This window comes from Aythya fuligula, chromosome 1, assembly GCF_009819795.1.
Source record: "Aythya fuligula isolate bAytFul2 chromosome 1, bAytFul2.pri, whole genome shotgun sequence".
NCBI classification, from domain to species: domain Eukaryota; kingdom Metazoa; phylum Chordata; class Aves; order Anseriformes; family Anatidae; genus Aythya; species Aythya fuligula.
In genome coordinates, this window is record NC_045559.1 from 65,241,848 (window position 1) to 65,263,735 (window position 21,888).

General features: G+C 39.0%; 1 protein-coding gene across 1 annotated transcript in view; it reads left to right on the forward strand.

Moving 5' to 3' along the window:
- Positions 1-21,888, forward strand: part of CACNA1C (calcium voltage-gated channel subunit alpha1 C) — a 432,625-nt gene that overhangs the window by 282,246 nt on the left and 128,491 nt on the right. Inside the window, 2 exon segments of the mRNA XM_032187967.1 lie at positions 3,776-3,879; positions 10,565-10,737. Of these exon segments, the coding sequence (XP_032043858.1) occupies positions 3,776-3,879; positions 10,565-10,737 (277 nt within the window).

A 21,888-nucleotide genomic window follows, 5' to 3' on the forward strand; every position in this document is an offset into this window, starting at 1 on the left:
AAGCGTGGAGAAGCGAGCTATAAAAGGTCAGGCAGTTTGACTCAGAAAGCAGAATTATTTCTATAAATGACCATCTGCAGATCTATACCAATGCTATGCTTCCAGCTGACCTAGCAATCATCCCACACATACTTAAATTGACACCAAGTTGAATCACCTTGACTGCTGTAACTGGAATATTGTCATTCAAATCTACACTGGCTGATAGTCTTTGTTCAGATCTGTAAATGATCTTCCTTTTCTGTTGAGATTCATATGGTTAATAATAAACACCCCAGGGAGAAATAAACAGAGAAAAAGTGCACTCAGCAACCAGGGATCTAAACTGGCTATTGGCAGTTGTACTGTCTACCCTAGTGACGTAATTTATAAGAGATCCCATTTGTGTTCACTGTAGGCAACGCTAAAAAAAATATTCTATAGACCTAATTTTCTACACTCAGTAATGTGTAAATGGTAAATCTCCTTCTGATTGTCATGACCCTGTGCAGCTTCTCTATTTCAGTAGCACAATTAGGAAAAATCATCTGTACCACCTAAGTTATGTTTGCAGTGAAAGCCTCCAGCTGCAGTCAACAGGACACGTGTATGCATGCACATGTGATTAATAGCTCCTTATTTGCAGAATAATGACATTTCCAGGAAGCATTTTCAATGAAAGACAGATGCAAGGTTTTTAATGATAACTGTATGGGAGCATTGTTCAGTTGTGGGTACTCTATTCTGGACTTCTAGGATACTTCCATTTTAGAGGAAGCATTTCCAGATATTTGGAAGGATAAAATCTTAGCCAAGAATTTAACGTTTCTTAAATGTTGATATGTTACTGTTACTGTTTTGAGTAAGTGTTACTTCTTTTTTCCCCAAACCTCTGCCAAGCAGCCTACATCTCTGCATTTCTCTTGAAAATATTTTTCAGGATCAAATAGTAAACTCACAGTGTGCTGTCTCCATACCAAAGCTTTTTGTTTGTGTTTTTACATAGTTTACCAAATACCTAATGTTACATCAACATATAACATACATTCCTAGCACCTGTGGGTCAATTTCACAATATTTGGAATGATTTCACCTTCTGCTAAAGAAAACAAGATGTGACAGTATCCCACATATGGAGTCCAGCAAGAAAGAGAGAGAGTAAATACACAGCTATCTGCCAAGGTTTCTCTGCTCTTGAGAAGATACCACAGTCTGCTTCTCAGCTTACCCATTACATATATGGCTGAGCAGTAAAAAGGAGGTGAAAAATGGACCTCACAAATGTTCAGTCTGAGAATTCCCAAATGCTCTGCTATACCAGGAAGCAGGTCTATTTTTCAGGACCAAGTTGTGCTGATGCTAGCTGATATAATCATTATGCAACTGTGCAGGCACTGGGACTAGCCAGAGTACACTGTATTCTAGTTATATACCTTACCAGACCACAGAGGAAGCTTCTTGTCATCTGGAAATTTCTTCATGCCAGAATAGTACGAAGTTCTCTACCAGAAATTTTGGCATTTGTTATTTAAGATTCACTCATACCACATCTTATAAAAGTTCTACTTTTCCAGCTGACTTTCCCAGATGAAGAAAAATACTGCCAATAGATAAGTGCTACATAGCTGAGACTTTTTTATCACCATCCATCATAATTAAAAGGAAGTCAGGTCATCATTGTGCCTGCATAAATTCTTATGGCAGTTTCTCAGTCATTCTAAATCATTGTTTGTGTGGATTTTTTTTTATAGATAGTTGCATTTTTTGTAGAAGAAAGAGGATGTTAGGTCCAATTTCTTGACCTAATTCCAGCTTAGGTAGTTATGCTTTGCCTGCCTGATTTATCTGCTGTGATTGTGGGTGAATATTTGCTTCCATCTTGTATCATAGTGTTTTGTTTTCTTTAATGCATTGCTGTGTTTCACTGCAGAGGTGTCTGTGGGATGGTCATGTCATGTAGGATGCAATGTGTCTTGCAAACATAAAGAATAATTAGTGATATTCCCATAATAACTGAGCAATTCTACAACAGTATTCAAAGGGAAACTGGGTAATATACTTAGGGAGTGTTAGAGAAACTCCTGGATTTCTGAAGAGAGGTGTTTCAGGTACTCTGCTCTGACTACAAAATCAATCAGTCCTGTGAGGAAGCAGCTGATGAACTGTTTTCACAGAGTTAGATTTTGAACTTCCTTTTTAATGAGTCCCTTTCAGTTAAGTTGCAGCTGAAAGAGCCCAGAGATAGAATTCTGTATTGGCCCATTGACTGTGGACTGTTGCCAGACACGGACCTTAGTGACTGTACTTTGAAAGTAAAATGGATGATGTACTTCCATCCACAAAGAACTGATTATATTAGTGTTACTCTCCTGCCTTGTCTTGCTGAAGGTCTGAAATTCCTTTCCTGAGTTGTTATGAATCTTGAGTCAGATTGCCTCCCCTAAAGTGTGTCTCAGTGCCCATGTATGGAAGAATATTTCTTCTGTGATCACAACAAATGCTTAGGTTGCAAAGGAGAGAGCATTTTCCTAGAAGGAGAGAACAACATATGATAAAATTTTACAAGTGTGGAAAACAAAGGAACCTAAGTTGCTTTATGCCTTTTAGGTACTTTCAAGTCTGCAATTTAAGTCCATAAATCATTTTAGTGCTCCTGAATATGTTAACCACCATCTGTTTCTTTAATGATGCTGTGTCTGGCTCAGGAGATAAGTGTTTATGAAAAGTAATGAAGAAGGGGTTTTGGTATTTTGATACCATCATGAAAATGAGATATTGAGGTATCCAGCAACTTTCCAAAATTTTGAACTTCAGAGGACACTTCAAGATAAAATGGTGTTTATATGCTACATGCTTTTAGAATATGTAAAATATGTGCTCGTGTTGCTGAACACATAATACGGGTTCTAGTGCTAAAATAATAGTCTGCCGGCTTCATTTGCGGATGTTTGTAGTAGCGTTAAGGACAGGTCTATGTTCATGCCATTCAGTTTATAGTCTCAAATTCTTTGAGTATTCACTTGTGTAGGAGTCACATTTTGAAAGAGAGATTCGTCCTTCAAGGAGAGAAAGGAAGTTTGTGAGAAAGCTTTAGCAAAAACTTGACTAGATCAGGACATGGTCATACAATCATTCAGGTTGGAAAAGGCCTCTAAGATCATCTAGTCCAACCTATAGATTGTCTAGTCCAAACTTTAATTCCTGAAAGGACTTTTCTCAAAAGCATACAGGTACTGCCCTGACTCTGGAAAACTGAAGATTACCAGAGTATTGCCAGGGCAAGATAAGTATATATCCCCAGTTACGACACACTTTTCTCTGAAGTGTGTGTACCTGTGCTGCAAATGGGAAATAAATATAATCTGACAACACACTGAGGCAATGCTTAGCAAAAAGTTGCTTAGCAGAAGTTTCTTAGCAAAACCTAGCAACTTTTTTACAAGCAGAAAGCATATGCACAGAGATTAGAACAGAACTTTAGAAGTCAGTGGATGGACCCTTGTGGTGCTGTGGGTAAACTCCAGGAAGTGATAGTCTGCAACTTTGAGCATTCAAAGAAGTGCCAGTACAGCACATAGTTGTATTCTCAGTCTGTATTAATCACTGCCTGTAAAGAAACAGCTAGATGAAAAAAGCAATCAAAGCAGAGGTCACACCAGAAAGAACATACAGAAACACTTGCTATGATTATGTGTAAACCAACCACAGGCTCTGTTTACAAACCTTTCCATCTGTTCCTTTGCCTAATCATTTCTGCTTTCCCTCTCTGTCTTCTAACTTTCCTTCGTCTTTCCAGATGCAGGACGCTATGGGCTATGAGTTACCATGGGTGTATTTTGTCAGTCTGGTCATCTTTGGATCCTTTTTCGTTCTAAATCTGGTTCTTGGTGTGTTGAGCGGGTAAGCTGACAGTTTTGGTGTCCTTTTTCCAATGCTACAGGGCAAGACTCCATAATAAGGGTTCTTCCCTGTCACCAGGATTCTTTTGGAGGAATTAAAAACCCGAATCATGGAAGCTTTCACAAAATCTTGACCAAATATTCAAACTTGGCAAATAACAATGCAGGTAACAGAAGAGGTGTGCTGACAAAGAAATTTAATGTCTGTGCATCCAAAATTGCTAATGTCAACCTTCCATAAACTTCCAGAAAAATGATTATTGAAAATTTTATTGCTGGTGACTTGGGATCTCTTTGGCTGGAGCCTTGCAATGCTCAGAAACTGAGCTTGTCTCACTAATTATCATTCCACTCTTCCAGGTCAATGATGCCATAGGAAGGGACTGGCCCTGGATCTATTTTGTTACACTAATCATCATAGGGTCATTTTTTGTACTTAACTTGGTTCTCGGTGTACTTAGCGGGTAAGCAGTACCAGGAAAATGTTTTATTATTGTTTATTTTTTACAATTTGTATTTCTATTCCTACTCTGTTGTTACCAAAACAACGGGCAATGGTGGGTTGATCTCAGGAATCTTTATAGAAGACCTGGGCTATTGCTGTGCAAATAGCAAAACATGGCATTCCTAATGGCATTGAAAGATTCTTTTGATTAAATCAAAGGGAAAAAAAAAAAAAAAAAAAAAAAAAAAAAAAGACAACTATGCCTGTAACTTTCCTCTACCTAAAACCTCTACCTATTCTCCGTGGGAGGAGGACAATAATATGTTCCACTGCCTGTGGGTGAAGCATACCATTCACCACAGAAGGGGATTACAGTAAAATCTCTAGAAGAGTCATTGGGACTGAAGGAGGAATGAGAGCACGAGACAAATCCTTTCACAGTTGTGGGATGAGATTCCTGCCAAATTATGTCTTCTCACATGAGAAATTTTCACATTGCTTAATATCTCTAAAGCACAGCCTAATGGGAGACTGTTCTCCCTGGAGAGTGTCTTGGACATGTTTCTTCTTCAATAAGCACATCTTCTCTGTTGTGCGGATTACAAGCCTAAAATTATGCAGGGAGGAAAGATCATTTTTCTCTGACCTTTCCTAAGGATGAACAGAGAAGTAGGATAATTTCTTCTAGTGTTTAAGCATCCCTAAGTCATCTAGACATCTAGCTGTATTTCAGTTCTGCTGTATAACCCTCACTACGAAGCATTATTTTTGTGGATTTGATTAAAAACAATTGATATTGTCCCCTGTAGTTAAAAACTTACTGCCTCTAGAGAACCAGATAATTAGAGGAATAAAGCCAGCCAACATTCCTCACACAATTATTTTTTTTACAGATCTCCTAGAATTAGGCTTCTAATTCCATATTTGGGCATGACTGCGTTCCTATAGCCATTCCATGTAGATGGATAAATATGGTGTGAGGGCTTTTATGCATCCTCTTTTTCTTTGTTTCCAACATCGTGCCTCTCTCAATGAGCTCTAAATGAATTTGGTCAAAGTCTGTACTTGTTGCCTGAGTGGGCAACTCTTAAATCTACTGTCTTTCGATCATAAGAGGAGGAATATCATCTCTGAGCAGGAGGGAAGCCTTGATGCTTCACAAAAATTGTGTCCTTAGTGTTTGTGCCAACAACATAGGAAAGACAGTAGTAGGACTAGAGAAGAAGATCCTCCATTGATCATCCTGAAAAGAGAAAGATAATAGCAGATCTACAGAAGGTGTTGCCATTGTCTTCGTTACTTGATTGAAGGAGACATGCAGCTAAGAAAGCTGCTGCAAAGAGAGGAGTTTCCAAGCAGTAAATGGAGAAGGAGAAAATCCCCAGAAATGAAGTGTCAGGCAATAGTCTGTGTTTGGCTTTCTGGAGAGTGATACTCTGGGTACAATTTTAAAATGTAAGCTCCTCATTTCTCCATGCGGATGCTCAGATCAGCAGGTAAGGATGTCAGCAGTAGAGGAGGAGGATGACCAGCTCACAGCGGGTAAGCAGTCTGTTGTATCAGAAATGCAGTCAAGGAGCATGTAAGACGGTGGTTGAAGATTCTTTAATATCTGATTTGATAAAATCAGATATTAAATCACAGGCTGGGCCTGTGAGCCCAGCCTTGAGGAGTGCATATTGTTGAAGCATTGCTGATTCAATTTACCGACACTTGGATTTGTGTCTGTACATAGTGGAAATATGCATTTCCTCTCTCTTTTGTTTTTTAACCTAAGAAAGTGTTTTGGGGCCTATATACTCCATCTCCTGAGATACTGCAGCCAGAGCACCACAGCTAGTGGTGAGAGACGGAAACTGTAGGGTGAACTGAAATCAAAGATGAAGTTCACCTTGCTTAATCTGTGAGTCACTATTTCTGGCTGTGTTCACACTATTATGACAGCTGCACAGTTTCTGCAGTTTTTCTCCCTACTGGAGAAAAGTAAAAAGAAACTTAAGAATTTGCATCCATAAAAAAAAAAATAGAAATGATGGCAGAAATGTTCTAAATTTTCTTTGGGCTAAATAAGCAGTTCTTAAACAATTAACTTTCTAAAGCAATTCTAAATTCTGCTGAGTTGCAAAGCGTCTTCACTTTGCAGATTCAGCTTTTTTTTTTTTTTTTTTTAATAAACTTGCTATTAGTCTGTTTTGTGTAGATGATCCACCTGTCTGTTCTATGTAGTACACAAAGCAATATGCCTGGGCATCTTTGTAGATCCATTCTGGGCATCTCTGATTTCTCCCCATTTATTTCAGGAACGTCAACAAGCATGTTGTGTAGGTAGACTTCATCAATGACAGATTAGCTTAGGTTTTTTAATCACTTCTGAATACGTAAGTGTAATTAATTGTACTCACAAAGACACTTTGATTGCACCTGCAAAATCAAATGCCAAGTTCTGCTTTGCCTGAAGATCTCATCTGTAATTTGTCTTTCCTCAGGTATTTCACCCATTCATGGTTCTTCTGGTGAATTTTCTAGTCACGTGCTAAGCTAAATAGTATGACAGAGCATTAGTGTGTAGAGCTATAATCCTTTTCCTATTTTGACTAAGCACACTATAAAGTCAATGTATTCCAAAGGAAAAACCTAGTCAGCAGATCACACAGTGGACCTTCTCAAGTCTAGGTAAAAGAAGTCCACGTCACTGCTGTTAAGTAGTGAAGCCACTGTTAGAGGTCTTCTGAGACCGGTGATGTTCACATCTGCTACCTGTTTCAGTTAATTAGTGATGGGGAAAAGTGGCAATGTGTGTTTAACTTTCAGACCTGTATGATGAAGCATATAGATTCAGATTTATTTTATATTTTGCCAATCAGTGATCCAAATTCCAGGATATAGGCCAAACAAGCAATTTCATAGGGCAAATGGAGGGCCAGAGAACAGCCATTTCTTCTTATATGAGATGATCCTGGAAACCCAGTTGGCTGCTTCTGATGCTGTTACTGCCAAGGAAGAGATCAGAGTGAATAGGAGGCTGTCTGTGTTTGTAGCTCCTCCTGAGGACAGCTGAATTAGTTTTCCTGATATTTCAGGGCTTTTCTTTAGTATTCTGTCCCCTCTTCCAACCCTTTGCATTCTTTGCTGTACCTGTCAGGGTGGATGAGGTTTGAAGCCTCGTGCTGCACTAAGCAAGAGCTTTGAACTGCTAGAATTCTGCCATTTTCCTCACTTTCCAACACTACTCTGAATGTGAGAATTCATACTGAGATCAGATATAGACATGAATTATCTATATTTCACCACCAGGATTGGTATTTCCTTTGGCAAATGTCTTACAGTTTCCTGGGAAAGTGAAGGAAAGTGAAGCAAACTGAGTTAGGGGAAAAACAATGAGATTCGCCAACTCATGAACAGATGTTATCTTGTTCACTGAAAAGAGACAGATTGCTTGGTAGTTCTGCAAGCCTCTGTTGACCTTATCCTCATAAGATATTGCAATTTTATTATTTTTTTTTTTTTTGAGAAGGCCACCTCCAGACACAAGATGGCACTTCTGTCAGAAAACTTATTTGGTCCTTGGCCTCCCTGCTGAAACTGCAAACAATGAACATTTACTTTCAACTGTGATGGTGGCAGAGGTAATGTGCACACCTGCCTGCAGCAGGAACTGGACCGAGGTCACCAACTCATTTCACATGGGACAGTAAATGACATGGATAGTAATTCTTGATTGTGAACTACATTTGCCTGCATACAGGCTAGTATTCCACAGGGGAAGTGGTTGGTATTGTATTAGCAATTTCCCGAGCCACCTGTTCTCAATAGTTTAATGCTCGTAGAGCATAGAAATTATGATAATTTAAATAAGTTGTTTTCTTTGGAGAGTCATCCAAGATTTGGAAACCCATACCTTGTACAAAGGACAGAGACAGGTGAATGCATATCATTTAGACTGGGGAATCACAGTATTTTCAGCTGTGCCATGAAAAAGCCAGGTAACAAGTTAACTTCCATGCAGACAGTCAGCAGAATGATGCGCTGCTAAAAGCTCGTTTCAGTTTAGTCAGCTCTTCGTCCAGCCTGAGTCACATTTGAGAGGGACACTACATTGGGCTGACAAGACCCAAGCAGGCATTCAGCTTAAATACATCTAATATAAATGATCCAGTTCAGTACACAGTAGCAATTCTACTTTCTGTAAGCTGGATCATTTCGTTTTCCACACTTTGATTTCTAAAACTGCCCCTTGCAAGTTATAGTAATGCAAATATATAGTTCTCACTTGAAGTTGAGATCCTTTTCCCTTTTAAAAATGGACCTATTTGTTGAAGATTCTAAAACACCGATTTACAAGCCAACTATTGAAATATTAGGATTTGATTTTTCAAACAGCCTTAATAGTGCATAGCTTCATTTGGTGATTTTCCTGGAGTTCATTCATTAGTTTGGATAAGGTGCTATGTAAGACTCAGAGGAAAGATGTTATTGAAGCTATAAACAAAAACAATTGGAATTGATTGGATTTTCTTAAAAATCTTTTGTACAGTTGTTGTTGTTAGGGTCATTCTTGCCATCCTTGCAGTAGCTCTTTCTCTGCCTTGTGGCTGTTTAGTCCCAGGGTTGACTGTGATCTAACTCCAGGCCTGAAAACCAGTGATTCTCTTCATCATTTGCACCTTCATTATCACTGTCCCATAGGACAGCCTGAAACCTCAGGAATGTGACAGGGGTTGAGGATCACACACACATCCTTTGTCACACAGTTTGGCTTGAAATGAAGTTATCTTCCTACTTTCATTCTGCTGCTGTGCTGGTGTCATGCACAGTTCATAACATAAAAAGCCTGATCAAAAGACTGAAGTCAATGGATATCTTTCAGAACGTTTTGACCAGACAGAAGTACTTCACTATTGGAAACTCATCTCTGTCTCAGTTGCTTGAGAGCACTTCATGTGGCACTCATTGATATTTCGATTAGGATTTTCATACTCCTGATATTATCCCACCAAAGTTAGTGGAAGGCTTCCCATTTGGTTTTGGAGGAGCAAAACAAAGACTAATATTAAGCTTCTTGTTCGTTTGTTTTTAATTTCACTCATTGCTGACAATCATCAGCGAGGCTAATGGATGTGGTATTTGAGAGAATGACTTTTCCTCTCATATCTAGACATAGTGGGTCGTGTTATCTGCTGTGTGCACCTTGTGTAGTGATCTGCTTCAACAGATATAAGGCTTAAGTACTCTTAGTCCAGTGTTGTTCACAATCATTAAACTTACTTTTAAAAATACAAGCATTAAAACCTGATTTAGAACCTCAGGAGAGTCACTAAATGGAGGTAGATTGGCATTTCTAGAAAAAAGAATAGTGCAGGATAGATGTCTGACAGATAGGAAGAAATGGAATCACAGTCAAAAAGAAGGCAAAGCAGACACCCTGGATCATAACTAAGCAACATTAAATTCTTGTTCCTATGCCCTCTCTTTTAAGCCCATATTCCCAATAGTGGTTTTTCATCACACAATCAAACACCTACCCTGTTTCACTTTCTGGCAAAATCTATTATTGCTCATGTTTGTCTGCCCAACTGGAGACTTGAAAAATAAGTTCCATGTCAGATAACAGGCCTGAATACTGAAAGCCTGCAATAAAACATTGAGGTCTACATTTTCAAGTACTATGAAGTTCAAGTTCAGTACTATGGGTGAAATTGCCCGTAATTATCTGTGTACAGAATTGTGAGTATCATTGCTTACACTTACAATTAGTACAACTTAGTTGTGATTATACCTATAATCTTAAAGACAGATTGAGACCTGACTAAAAATTAGAGCCACCATCTCACTCTCCAGATGTCAGATTATTGTCAAACAGTTCATCATTGTCTCGAATTAACCACTATCCATATAGGTATTTATGGATAGCTTTTGGAGAATATCAAGTGGTAAAGAACGTTAGAAAGTGTGTGGTATTGTACATAAACATATAAGAGTTTTATTTTAATTATTAATCAAATGTTGATAATGAAAGGATGAAAAAGGTAATTATGTTCTCCTAAGCACTGGTAAAAATGTGGACACTCCAGCTGTTTTACAAGTGCAAGGATACTCCTTTCATGTGTCCTGACAGAACAGAGAAAGTTGGGTGTGCTACAGAGGATATGGAGACTTTCTAGTGGAAATCAATCTAACCCATTGTTTTTCAATCTCTTCCTCTCCCTCCACCCACGTCCCGTTCCTCCCTCCCTCTTGCTAGGGAGTTTTCCAAAGAAAGAGAGAAGGCTAAGGCTCGTGGTGATTTCCAGAAGTTACGGGAAAAGCAACAGCTGGAGGAGGATTTGAAGGGATATTTAGACTGGATAACTCAAGCTGAAGACATTGACCCAGAAAATGAAGATGAAGGCATGGATGAGGAGAAGCCTCGAAACAGTAAGCAATTTTCTTCTGTCTGTCTGTCTTTCTCTTCTTGTACTAAGGGAGCCTGTGCCCACCTGCTCTAATGCTGAGATTGCCTATAAGGCAGAACAGGTTCTTTCTGAGATTTTCACTCTGCTTATATGTGATCCAAGTCTAATGCTTTTTTGGAGCTGTGGGAGGGAGAAATATGTGTAAAATAATGGATATTGTTTTACAGATCCTCAGTTTCTTGTCTATAATACTGACATTAGAACCTGATATTAAACAGGAAAAAAAGATCAATACTTGCCATTGGAGGTTCGCTACTGAGATAAGTTTTAAAATATACATCTGTCTCCTATTCATTTATTTAATTGTAGTTCAGTGTTACAGGCTATTGACACATGGTTAATTACTTTGAAAGCAAAGGTTTCTAGGCAAAGCAATGCTACAGTATGGGAGAAGGGCCAAATCAACCCTGTTGTACATTAAGTGCACCATCTGTAACTCCATTGAAATCAGCGGAATTGCATTTGCTTTTGCCAGGCTGAAATTAAGCTTTCAGGCGTTTCTTGTAAGAGAAGTACCTCTTTTTCTTCTGTTCTGGAGTTGAGAAGATGTTTATGGAAAGTGAGAATTCACTTTCTCTTCTTATTACAAATCCTGAAGAATGACAGGTTTGAAAAAAGCAGAGATTCCTTGCGTATCATTATTTTCATTGAATCTTCTCACTCCACCTCATCTTTTCCCAGTATAGGCTCTGTATCACTTCAGAAACACCTAGGAGGTATCATTACAGGTCATGTATTTGGGAAATGTCAGAGCTGGAGGCTTTAGACAGCTATGTAGTTAATGGACACCTATAGTACTCTGCTTTCATTGCTAAAATGTGCATTATCCCAGTTTGATTTTGGAAGAGAAGACATGAAGCATTTCCCTAGAGATCATCCTTCCTAACAAATAAGCAAAATCTATGGGGTGATCTGATCAGAACCATATATTCTAGCAACAGGAAGACCAGACACTGAAAAATTATTCCTGCAGAAAAAAAGCAAGATTTCCATCAGATGCTTATGATATTTTGGAGAAGTAAGCACTACTCTCTGCAGCTGCCAGAACACTTAAGTTCTTTCAGAAAAAAAAAAAAAAAAAAAAAAAAAAAGGAAAGAAATAAGATAAATAAATAGATAGATAGAACAACCACTTGTGGGGTCATGAATATCAAGTCATAACCCTGATAACTACATATTTGGATTTGAAGGAGTCATTGGGGGGACTTGCTCAGACCTCCCCAGATCAGGTTACTTTTCTTTTTATGTTGGTGCCTTCGAGTGCTTATAGCTGACTTTCATAATTTAACCTCAGTAATCGCTCAGTAATAGATTTATTTATAGACAAAATTTGCTGCTGTGTGGCATACAATAAATGGATGATCGTGTCTGGTGATCCCATTTCCTTTCTTTATAGGCGGAATTTCCTATTATGGGAAAAAAAAAAAAAAAAAAAAAAAAAAAAAAAAAAAAAAAAAAAAAAACACTGTAATGGGCTCCGGTATCCTTATATGACATCTAAGTGGGGAGGCCAATTGTCACACCACTCTGCTGAAGTCACCAGGAGGCTTTCCCTTGACTTCATCGGGAAGTTCCTCCTAGAGAGATGCCTGTTAACGAAAAGTGTAGCCACATTGCTGATATAGTATGAAGAGAACCTACCAAAGCTACTTGCTAATTTGAACGTTTTCCTTTTTAATTAACATGAAAATAATTCTGCTTTGGTAAAAGTGTTTTGAAATAGGTCAGATGTAGTTTCATTGTATTCATTGCAACAGGGTGGGATCAGTCCAAATTTGAGCTAGCAAGCTCCTTTTCTGACTGGTGATACTAAGAACTGAAAGATAACATATCTTCAGCTTACAGTGCTTCTTCAAATTAATAAAGTGAGTTTGGTAAGACAGGGTTTATAAAATCCATAATATTGCATCTGACAAGTTCTCAAGAGTTTCTCCCAGTTGGCTATTAATGGCAAACTAACTTTTTACCCATTTCTCCTCCAAACTGTTTATGAATGCGGTGTCTTCAGTGCTGTTGGTTCCAAGAGACGGGTCTAAGGACAGTGGTTGTTAACCAGTCCCAAACACACAGCATATCTTTTTCTCTCACGTTGTTGTGGGATACTTAATCAGGTTTTGTTACATGACAGACCAGGCTTGGGAACAGATGTCTGCAGTGCCTAGTGGTATACAGCAGAATCACACCTTTGTTGAGAGGAATGGCTCAGCATGTGAAGAAAGGCTGTGGACTGATGTTGGCCATGTACAAGGGACAAAAGTCATGCTAACAAAAGTCTCTGAACAAGACAATAGCAGAGACCAAGCAAACTATGAAGTGTATTTGCCTATTCCTCTAAAAGATTTTTTGTTTGTTTGGTTTGGTTTGGTTGTGTCTGTTTGTTTGGATTTGTTTTGTTTTTGTTTGTTTGTTGTTGCTTTTGTTCATTTTCCATTTAGAACAGGCTGTTGATAGCAATAATCTTGTCTGCAGCTTCGGGCTCTACAATATAAAAAGGATGTTAAAGTTCTTGAAATGGTCCAGATGAGGGCACCAAAGCAGGTAACAGGGCTGGAAGGCATGTCCTGTGAGGACACTGGGCTGTCCCATGCTCCCTGAGGAGGGGAGGCGCAGAGGGAGGCACCAGTCTCTGCTCCCTGGGACCGAGCATAGGGCGCACAGGAATGGCACAGAGCTGCCAGGGGACCGTCAGACAGGGCATTAGGAGAAATGTCTTTACCTTGAGGTTGGTCAGACACTGAGAGAGGCTTCCTGCAGGGGTGGTTGATGCCCCAAGCCCCTCAGCATTCAAGAGGCAATTGGGCAGTGCCCTCAATAATATGCTTTAACTTTTGGTCAGCCCTGAGGTGGTCAGGCAGGTGGACTTGATAAACTTTGTAGGTCCCTTCCAACTGAACTATTCTATATTGTTCCTTACTCTCCAGTGCTGTACCTTGACCTCCTTCTTGCCAAATGCTTTTTTCAGCTATGGAAGTAATGGATCTTTGTGCTTCCTTCCTCTGATGGGGAAGCAAATAGCCTCTAGACACAGATGGTAAAGAGCAACACACCCTTCCCCACCCCCAGGTCCAGCCCCCTGACCAACAAAAATACCTGGATCTATTCCCCCACCCAGCAGAGTTGAGGAGTTTGCATTCTGGCCTTTTGTATTTTATAAACCACATTAATTTTTCTTTCCTAGTAGGTAGTTGTATTTACTTTTGCCAAATTATGGGTACCATATTATTTAAGCTCTGTTGTATTTCTCGACAAAGCAAAATAGTTTACAGACATCCTCTCCTAAGATGTCATGCCCACTTCATTTGTTGACATACTTATCTGTCATGTATACCACATAGGAAGAAACTCACTGTATATTTACTGTAACTACCTATGTGGTTACACGTCTTACATGTCCTATTGCATACAAACATACCTAATGCAGAACCATCTCAACCCACTCTGATGCTGGAGACCAATATCTGCCTGGGATACGCTGGTGGAGAGCAGCACTGAAAAAGCCTATCTGCCCTCCTGAAGCTTAATCGCATTCAAGCTGTGCTGCTTTGGGGGGTTGATGGATCTGTTAGCAAATAAGGTGAAGGAACATTGTGTAACAAATCAAATAGAAACAGAGGTCTTTTCCTTAATGGCTTCCATTTAAAATAACGCCATAGAAAAAGTACCATAAGTGATACGGTATTGTTTTTATTTGTGTGTGTGTGTTTTCTACTGTGTTGAATGTTTTGGCATTCATGCCAGCCGTCAGTCACCAGTAGGGGTTATACTGCAAGATTGGTATTAATTCTCTTCCAACCACCATCTACAGAACATGCTCCAACTATAAAGGACAGATGGCACAGCATTTCAGACATGGTTGTAAATGCACTCAGGAATCTATCTAGCTTTATTGCCCTCAGCCCATCTGAATCACACCTACTAAACATGCTAAGCTTCTTGGTTTTGCATTGCTGAGGCTCCAACATCTTCCTTGTCTTCTTGTGTTCAGCTCTTGCTGAAGGAGCTCAGATGCCTCCCATACAGCTTCAGTGTGGTTCTCTCTTGAGTTTTCTTCAAAGCTCACTGTCTTCTCTTTCTGGTACAATGTCCTGAGGTCTACAGCAGAGTGCTTCTGCCCCTTTCCAACACACTTTGTTCAATGATGAATTAATCAACAGTGTTGACTTTTAAGATATCAGCCCTGAACATTTCAAATAACATTTCACTGAAGTACATAGGGCAGTTCGGTACTCCTGCGGTTGTTTTGTTTTAACATACTTGAAAGGTTTGGTCCAGTTATATCACACTGATGCTCAGCAGATCTGGGTTCCAGCCAGTGAATTACACCATTACTTTAAAGAAGTCATGTTAATTTTCACTTCCTCAATTTCCCCTTGGAAGCTGTATGCAGGTTTTGGTTGTTGTTTTTTAATAAATAATATTGTAAGAGTTCAGCATTTTAATATATACTTATTAAACTAGAGTCTCAGCTAATGTAAATCTGCAACTCTGAGACTCAGCAGTTTACACCATCTGGGCTCTGGCCCAGGTAGGCTACCTAAACGGAATCATCCCAGACACAGAGAACATATGTTTCCAGTCTCTTCTCTGCCCTTGGCTGCAGAGGCAGATTTCACTGTCTTCTTTCTCTGTAAAGAAGACTGACTGACTGCCTGTCAGCATAGCAACTGCCTCCAGTAAGACAGAGAACATGAGGCAGAAGGGAAGAGAATTGCACTTGCATTCCCTTTGGTTTGACTGCCTGTGTCAGTCTTTTGGGCATCATCAGTTGTATATTGTATATTCCACTGCTTTCCTGAAGTGGTCAAACCTTGCCCCAAGTCTCATTGAGTGTTCAAAGCCCTTAATGAAATGGTCAACAAGCCCAAGTACTACAGCAGCAAGAGCCCTGGTGGAAGAAAGGATGAGAAAGGAAGATAAATGTAGCCAGAGCTGGACAATCTGTGCAGCCTTTAGCTGATGTTCTCCATAGCAGTGGTCTTAGCATTCTTCTGAGGTATTCGTTGAGAAGCATTCACAGTTCAGTCTGAATTCATCCTCTGTGTTTTGGGAAGCACATGTTTACGGCAGTTTTTCCTTGTTGTTTGAAAACATGATTTTTCCATTTTGGAAGATATGAGGTGGGAAATGTCAAAAGGCGTCTAGGGGTTGTTTGTGTTGATGGTTTTCTTCTATGCTCTTTCCCTGATGGGCCTTCTGTAAGGGAAGAAAACATTAATTTGACAGAGGAGAGAAACACATGTCATGGCACAAAGCAGATACTGAATTTCAAAATTACATGATAGTGAAGAGAATCACCCCTTCTGTTGTCACAGTAACTGGGAATTTGCCCTTTTTTATTCTTCCTAAGAGTGGTCTGGAATGCATCTGTGTTGTTGTGGGCAGAAACAGGAAACCTCAATCTAACCCAGATTTTCCTCCTATTGAAGTTAATTGGCAAAATTCCCATTGACTGCATCAGGGTCAGTAAAAAGCTGTGAATGGGCAGGGAGAAGTAATTTGATGTTTCTGACTGCTCAGATTTTGCACTCCCTTTGTTTTCCTGTGCTTCAGTCCTATTTGGTGCTGCTGCCTGCAATGTGAGCGTGTCCACATTAACATCAAGAGAGTCTCTAGTAGTAACAGAGCTCACTGCCTGGCCTCGGGTCTGATAACAAAGCCATTCTGTGATTCAAGACAACTCATTCTTCTAGTTAAGTCATATCCAAGGTAGTACTGCAAATTTAAGGGCTGATTTGCAAGTAGCTTACCCTACAACAATTCAAAGTCTAATCATACTCCAGGGCTCTATTTCAATGGGACTGATGGCTGTAGATAATCAGGTTTTCATGTAACACAGCAGTAAAAACAGTGCAAGGCGGTATGTTGCCTATCAAAACATATAGCAATACTTGATATAGTACATTAAATAATGAAAGGTATAGGGGAGGGAGGCTTGACTGCACATTCAGATTTATGCCTCAGCTAAAGTGGAATTAGAAAATATACAATGGAAGGGGAAAAAAAAAAGTACAGAAATACAGACAGGTTTTAAAATATGTAAAAAGTAGTCTGTTAAAAATAATATCAGTTTTCACTTTCAGAGCAGTTATTGCAACGTCTTGGTGACGTTTGGAAATATTTGTTAACATCTGAGTTCACTGCCTCTAAGGAATCAGCTGCAGCCTAATTTTTAGGTGAACCACAGATTTTGTCTTACGTCTACAATCACTGTTTCTTGTGAACAGCATTATGTTGTCATGAATAGGCAGAATTTAATCTCAAACTTGTAAGAGTCTTCCCTATGTGAAAATGATTTTGAAACAGGGACAAAGTTTTCAGCTGCAAAGGAAAATATTTTGAAAAAAAAAAAAAAATGGGAGCTTATGGACCATTAGAACATTTGGAAAATCTGTGTGTTTCACAGAAAGACTTTGTGCTTCTGAACTTTGGGCCAGAAATACAGAGAACAGGAGAGCTGGAGGTTCAACCAGAAAAAAAAAAAAAAAAAAAAAAAAGGAACAATTTAAGAACTCTAGAAATAGCAGCCTCAATAATTTCAGTGCAAACAGGGTTTTATTCCCGAGAGCTCCAATAGTAGTTTGACTCTATTACATAACAGGGATAAAAGTATGAACACCTTTCTCTAAAAGTTCAGGCTGTTTAGGATTTATCTCTCCAATTCCTGTTGACTTGACTTCCTTTTACAAAGTAAACTTTTAAACTATAAGGGAACTCTACTGATTTTAGTGAGGCTATGTACTAAATAAGTCCCATTGACTTCAGTGAAAGTTCTCACTAAATCCTATACAACAGTTTGGAAAATATTGTGGCTTGAAGCTGTTGGCTGGGGAGAGTTTTGTCTATAGATCTGATCAGGATACCAAGATAAAAGAACACCAAGTTGTTCAAATTTCACATTTAGTAATTTCATATGTCAGCTTGCTCTGTGGGTTTTGAATCTTGTGCTTAGTGTACTGACAAGGAAGTGGCTTATTACTTTCAGCCTGAAAAATAGCATGGTACTGTGGGATAGTGTCTGAGGCAGAAAGCACATAACAGGATTTTCAGAGACCTGGTTACAGGGTAAAATTTCAGGGTGGCCTAAAAAATTCTTAGTCTGTTTTCTATGATGAAATTTAATGGGGAATTGCACAGTTATGGAATTAACATGGGAGATTCAGAGTGAAAAATGAAGGAGTATATTTACAAGATATTTATTTTAAATTCAGTATTGATCATTGTTGCCTTTTAAACTCATGTCTTCTTACTCTACAAGCAAAAAGGTGGTGTGCTGAGTTAATTTTTATGTATTGTTTAACTAGAATGCACTTGAAACAGTTGAAGTTGTCTGTTAACAGTCATTCAGCTCACCCTGATTTATTCTAGTTTCTCCTACAGAATTTGTCCCAGTGTATCTCACATACACATGGAAGGACATGGGCAACCACACCTTAACAAGCATGTACAGCTTGATACTTGAGAGTATTTTTTGCCTGTTGTCAACAAGTAGTTAAAAAAAAACACAGGGTGCTCACTTGGGATTTAAGATTATCTAAGCAAGAGCTGTAAGAGGCACAGGTAAAAATGAAACCTTTATCAGTTTTGTTCCTCCTAAACCAGTCGGTGATTTGAGTTGTGTTGTACAACCTGGTTGCATTTTGCTTTCCATGCATAAATGCAAGGAAATAAAAGTCAATGTTGTAAAATGATTTATTATCTGTCAAAACCTCATCTAAAGAGGCAGAAAGCACAGTGTCATCTTTTTTTTTTATCATTGTCCACTCATGTGGAAAATAATCATCTGGTAACTAGGAAAAGATTAGCTAAAGTGCCAGCAATTGTGGGTTTTTCACAAGGGCACCTGATAAGTGTTTCACAAGGAGTTTAGCATCTGTGATAGATTTACTCTTTTTCACCTAGAGACGGGGACAAAAGAAGTGTTTTCTGGTGTTTGCACATATTTGATTCTCCTAGGGAAAAAAAAAAAAAAAAAAAAAAAGCCCCATGTACTCAGCTGCAGAGGTCCTCCAAAACTATGATTTGCTTGGGTACAAGTGACAGCAGCTCCCAGCTGTGTGTTGTGCTCTGTAGAAAACAGTCCAAGTGTTTTTGTACCTCGCCACCTTTTAGAGTAGCTCAAACATTGCTCTTAATGAAAATACTACTACAGCTTGCACACACTTGCTAAAAGGCCTTGGTAAATGATGTTGGCTTTGTATTTGTTGTGTGGAAAGCTCAGGTTGCAAAATGATGCATGGGTTTGTGCTTCAGATGTCAAGCTGTAGTCTATAATTAGCATGCTGCCTAGAAAAAGTTTCTGGGACATTAGTTCTCACACGAGGCTGAATCACTCCTGTGGTCCTTAGGCAAAAATCCTACTGGAGTTCCTAGGGATTTTGCCTGGGTAAGGCAAAAAGGACTTGGGTCCTAACCTGTTTTATCTGAGGTCAGTAACAAAACAGGAAAGTGTCAACATTAGAGAATGTTGCCTAATATTAGGTCTTGATGTACCAGAGGCTTGTTTGTGCTCACACATCTTTACTATTTCGTAACTGTCATCCACCAAAGGGAGAGCATGAGATCCTTCAGATCTGAAATCACATTCCTAACACTTAGAAGACTTGATAGTCCAGATAGTACTGTTTGCCCAGTGCACAATTCCACTGGCTAAAACTCCTTTGTATCTGTCATGAATTTGACGCACTGTCATTACTAGTATTTTGATTCCATAGCTGTGAATATGGAAATATGGAATTGCACCCAGATAAACTTTTATATCCTGAAATGGAGAAATGACAGATATCACAAAAGAATGAGAAGATATTGTGAGACTCCATAGTGACTCTCCAGAAACTGTGGTAGCTACCTATTCAGCCCTTTAAATGACAGAAAGTAATGTTGCCATTTAAAAGTGATATATACATGCATATATGTGTATATATAATTTAGAGTGACTTTACTTTCACTTTTGCCCCATATTCCATCAGTGTCACCAAAACTAAGATGTCAATATTTGACTTATTCCCCATTGGGAAAAAAAAAAATAATAATAATGAAAAAAAAAAAAAAAAAAGATGTCTGGGAGTAGATTTCCCTACTGACTGTCTTCACGTGTTGCTTGCTTTTTTTTTTCTTTTCTTTTCTTCTTTTTTTTTTTTTTCCAGTGACAAGGCAAGGAATCTGTAGGGCCTTTATCCTTAATTGTTTTGTCTTTCTCACCATTTCTAAAAGGAGAAAGGAGAAACTTAAAAAGAACAAGATTCATTTGCTGAACAAAGTGAAATTAAAACTTTGCTTTTAAGCTCTGTCTAGAAATGTTTCATCTACTAGATTGATTCTTTAAAATATGCGTGCAGGTTTGGAGAGGAGAAAAACGTTCTGGGCTGCTTCATCTTGTTAAGAGAAAAGGCACAGAAAGGCTAAATGATGTTCTGAAGGTCAGCCACCCTCTCAGTGCCAGTATCAGTCTCTCATAGCACTTCTCAGCCCTTTATACCAGAATTTTGACCTTGTATCATATCATATAAGGCATTTACAGATTTGGTCAGGGTGGTTTTGAACTATTTCCCTTCTTTGGGAAATCACTGTAATCATATTAATCACTTTAGTAGACACAATTTTATTGTTTCTCTGAAAGTATGGATTGTTCACTCTGTGAATAAGTTAATCAACAGGTTTGTTTTTAATTAGTAGTACAATTTAACAACCCAGCTTTTATCAAAAAGCAACATTTAGGTTCATAGTTCTGTAGATTTTGCAACTTCCCAGTTTCTCTTTCTCCTTTTCTGGCTGAAAGAAAGCTTTGATCATAAAACAAAAAGCAAGCAACTGTTTGAAATTCTTCTTCCCCTTCCTTCTCTGCTGATAGTTACTGCTGAGGGTAGGTAAATCCCATCTAACCAAATGCAATGTAGAAGCAATTTAGCTCAAGCCTGCATTTTATGTCAAAGCACAGTATGGAGAAGACAAATTGCTGATTTTGAATGGAGAGCAAAAGAAGAAAGAGCTGCTGGTATTTAGGAAGCCTCAGGAGAAAGCTATGGCCAGCATTACGGTCTATAATTCAGAAGTAATTTGTTCCAACATAATATCAGGAGGCCTGGTATTGTTTGGCAAAGCAGGAAAAGCGTTTCCAGAAAGTAGAATGGAGTAACTCTTCAGTCTGGAAGAGCTGGGGCAAATTCAGGTACACGGCTGACCCCAGCAGCCAGCTCCTTGAGTGAAATCTAACCCAAGGAGCAGCCAACAAATCTGTGTTGCTGCTGCCACTGTTATGTGGAATAAGGAAGGGCAATGTGGAGAGCAATGTCCAAAACTGTGCAAATTCCTGCCTATAAGCTCAATTTTTCTTCTTATTCCCTTACAGTATCTAAAGTTACATAAACTAGATAAGCTGCCAGGCTGGTGTAGTTCATGCCTGGGATAAAGCTCTTCCTGTTAGATCCTCCGTGACTGAAAAAGTTTTGTGGTGATATCCATGTGCTCTGCTGTCTTGCAACTGAAGATCTGGCTAATGTTGTTCAACTTCAGTTTATCTAGCTTCTCCCTTCCCTGATTCTTGTGACCTGGAGCACAAACAATGCTATGCTGAGTATTGCTAGAGCAGTGATGTGTGACCAGCTACAGCATATAGAGGCAGGCATTAATGTTGATAGAGCATTAAGTTTATCTACTATAAAAGCTATTTCCCTAGCAAAGACTGTCTGGTAAGATAACACCTCTGTTTTGCCTGCTGGAAGAAAGAGTTACGTTGATGTAGGAATCCTCTTTAGTACTAATGTGTTACAGAGAAATATCTCTTTAAAGGTATGGGTTTAGAGGGAATCCATTTTTTATATAGCTGGGAAAGACACCTTTGTGCAAATAAATTAATCTCCATCTGCCCTGTTAGGAAGCATTTCTGGAAGCTGTCAAGATTTATCCACTGACACTGGGATTCCAGTTCTCATGAAGGGACATTAGAGGAAACAGTCTATGAGAAAACTGCCATCACCACCTTGTGACAGATTGTATGTGCTTTATTTCCCATAGTTAGAGAGATGTAGAAGGCATTCAGTGCCAGGATCTCTACAGAAAATTTTAAGAAGAACTATCACAACCCCCCAAACTGCACATATGTAGAGCAAGGCCAATT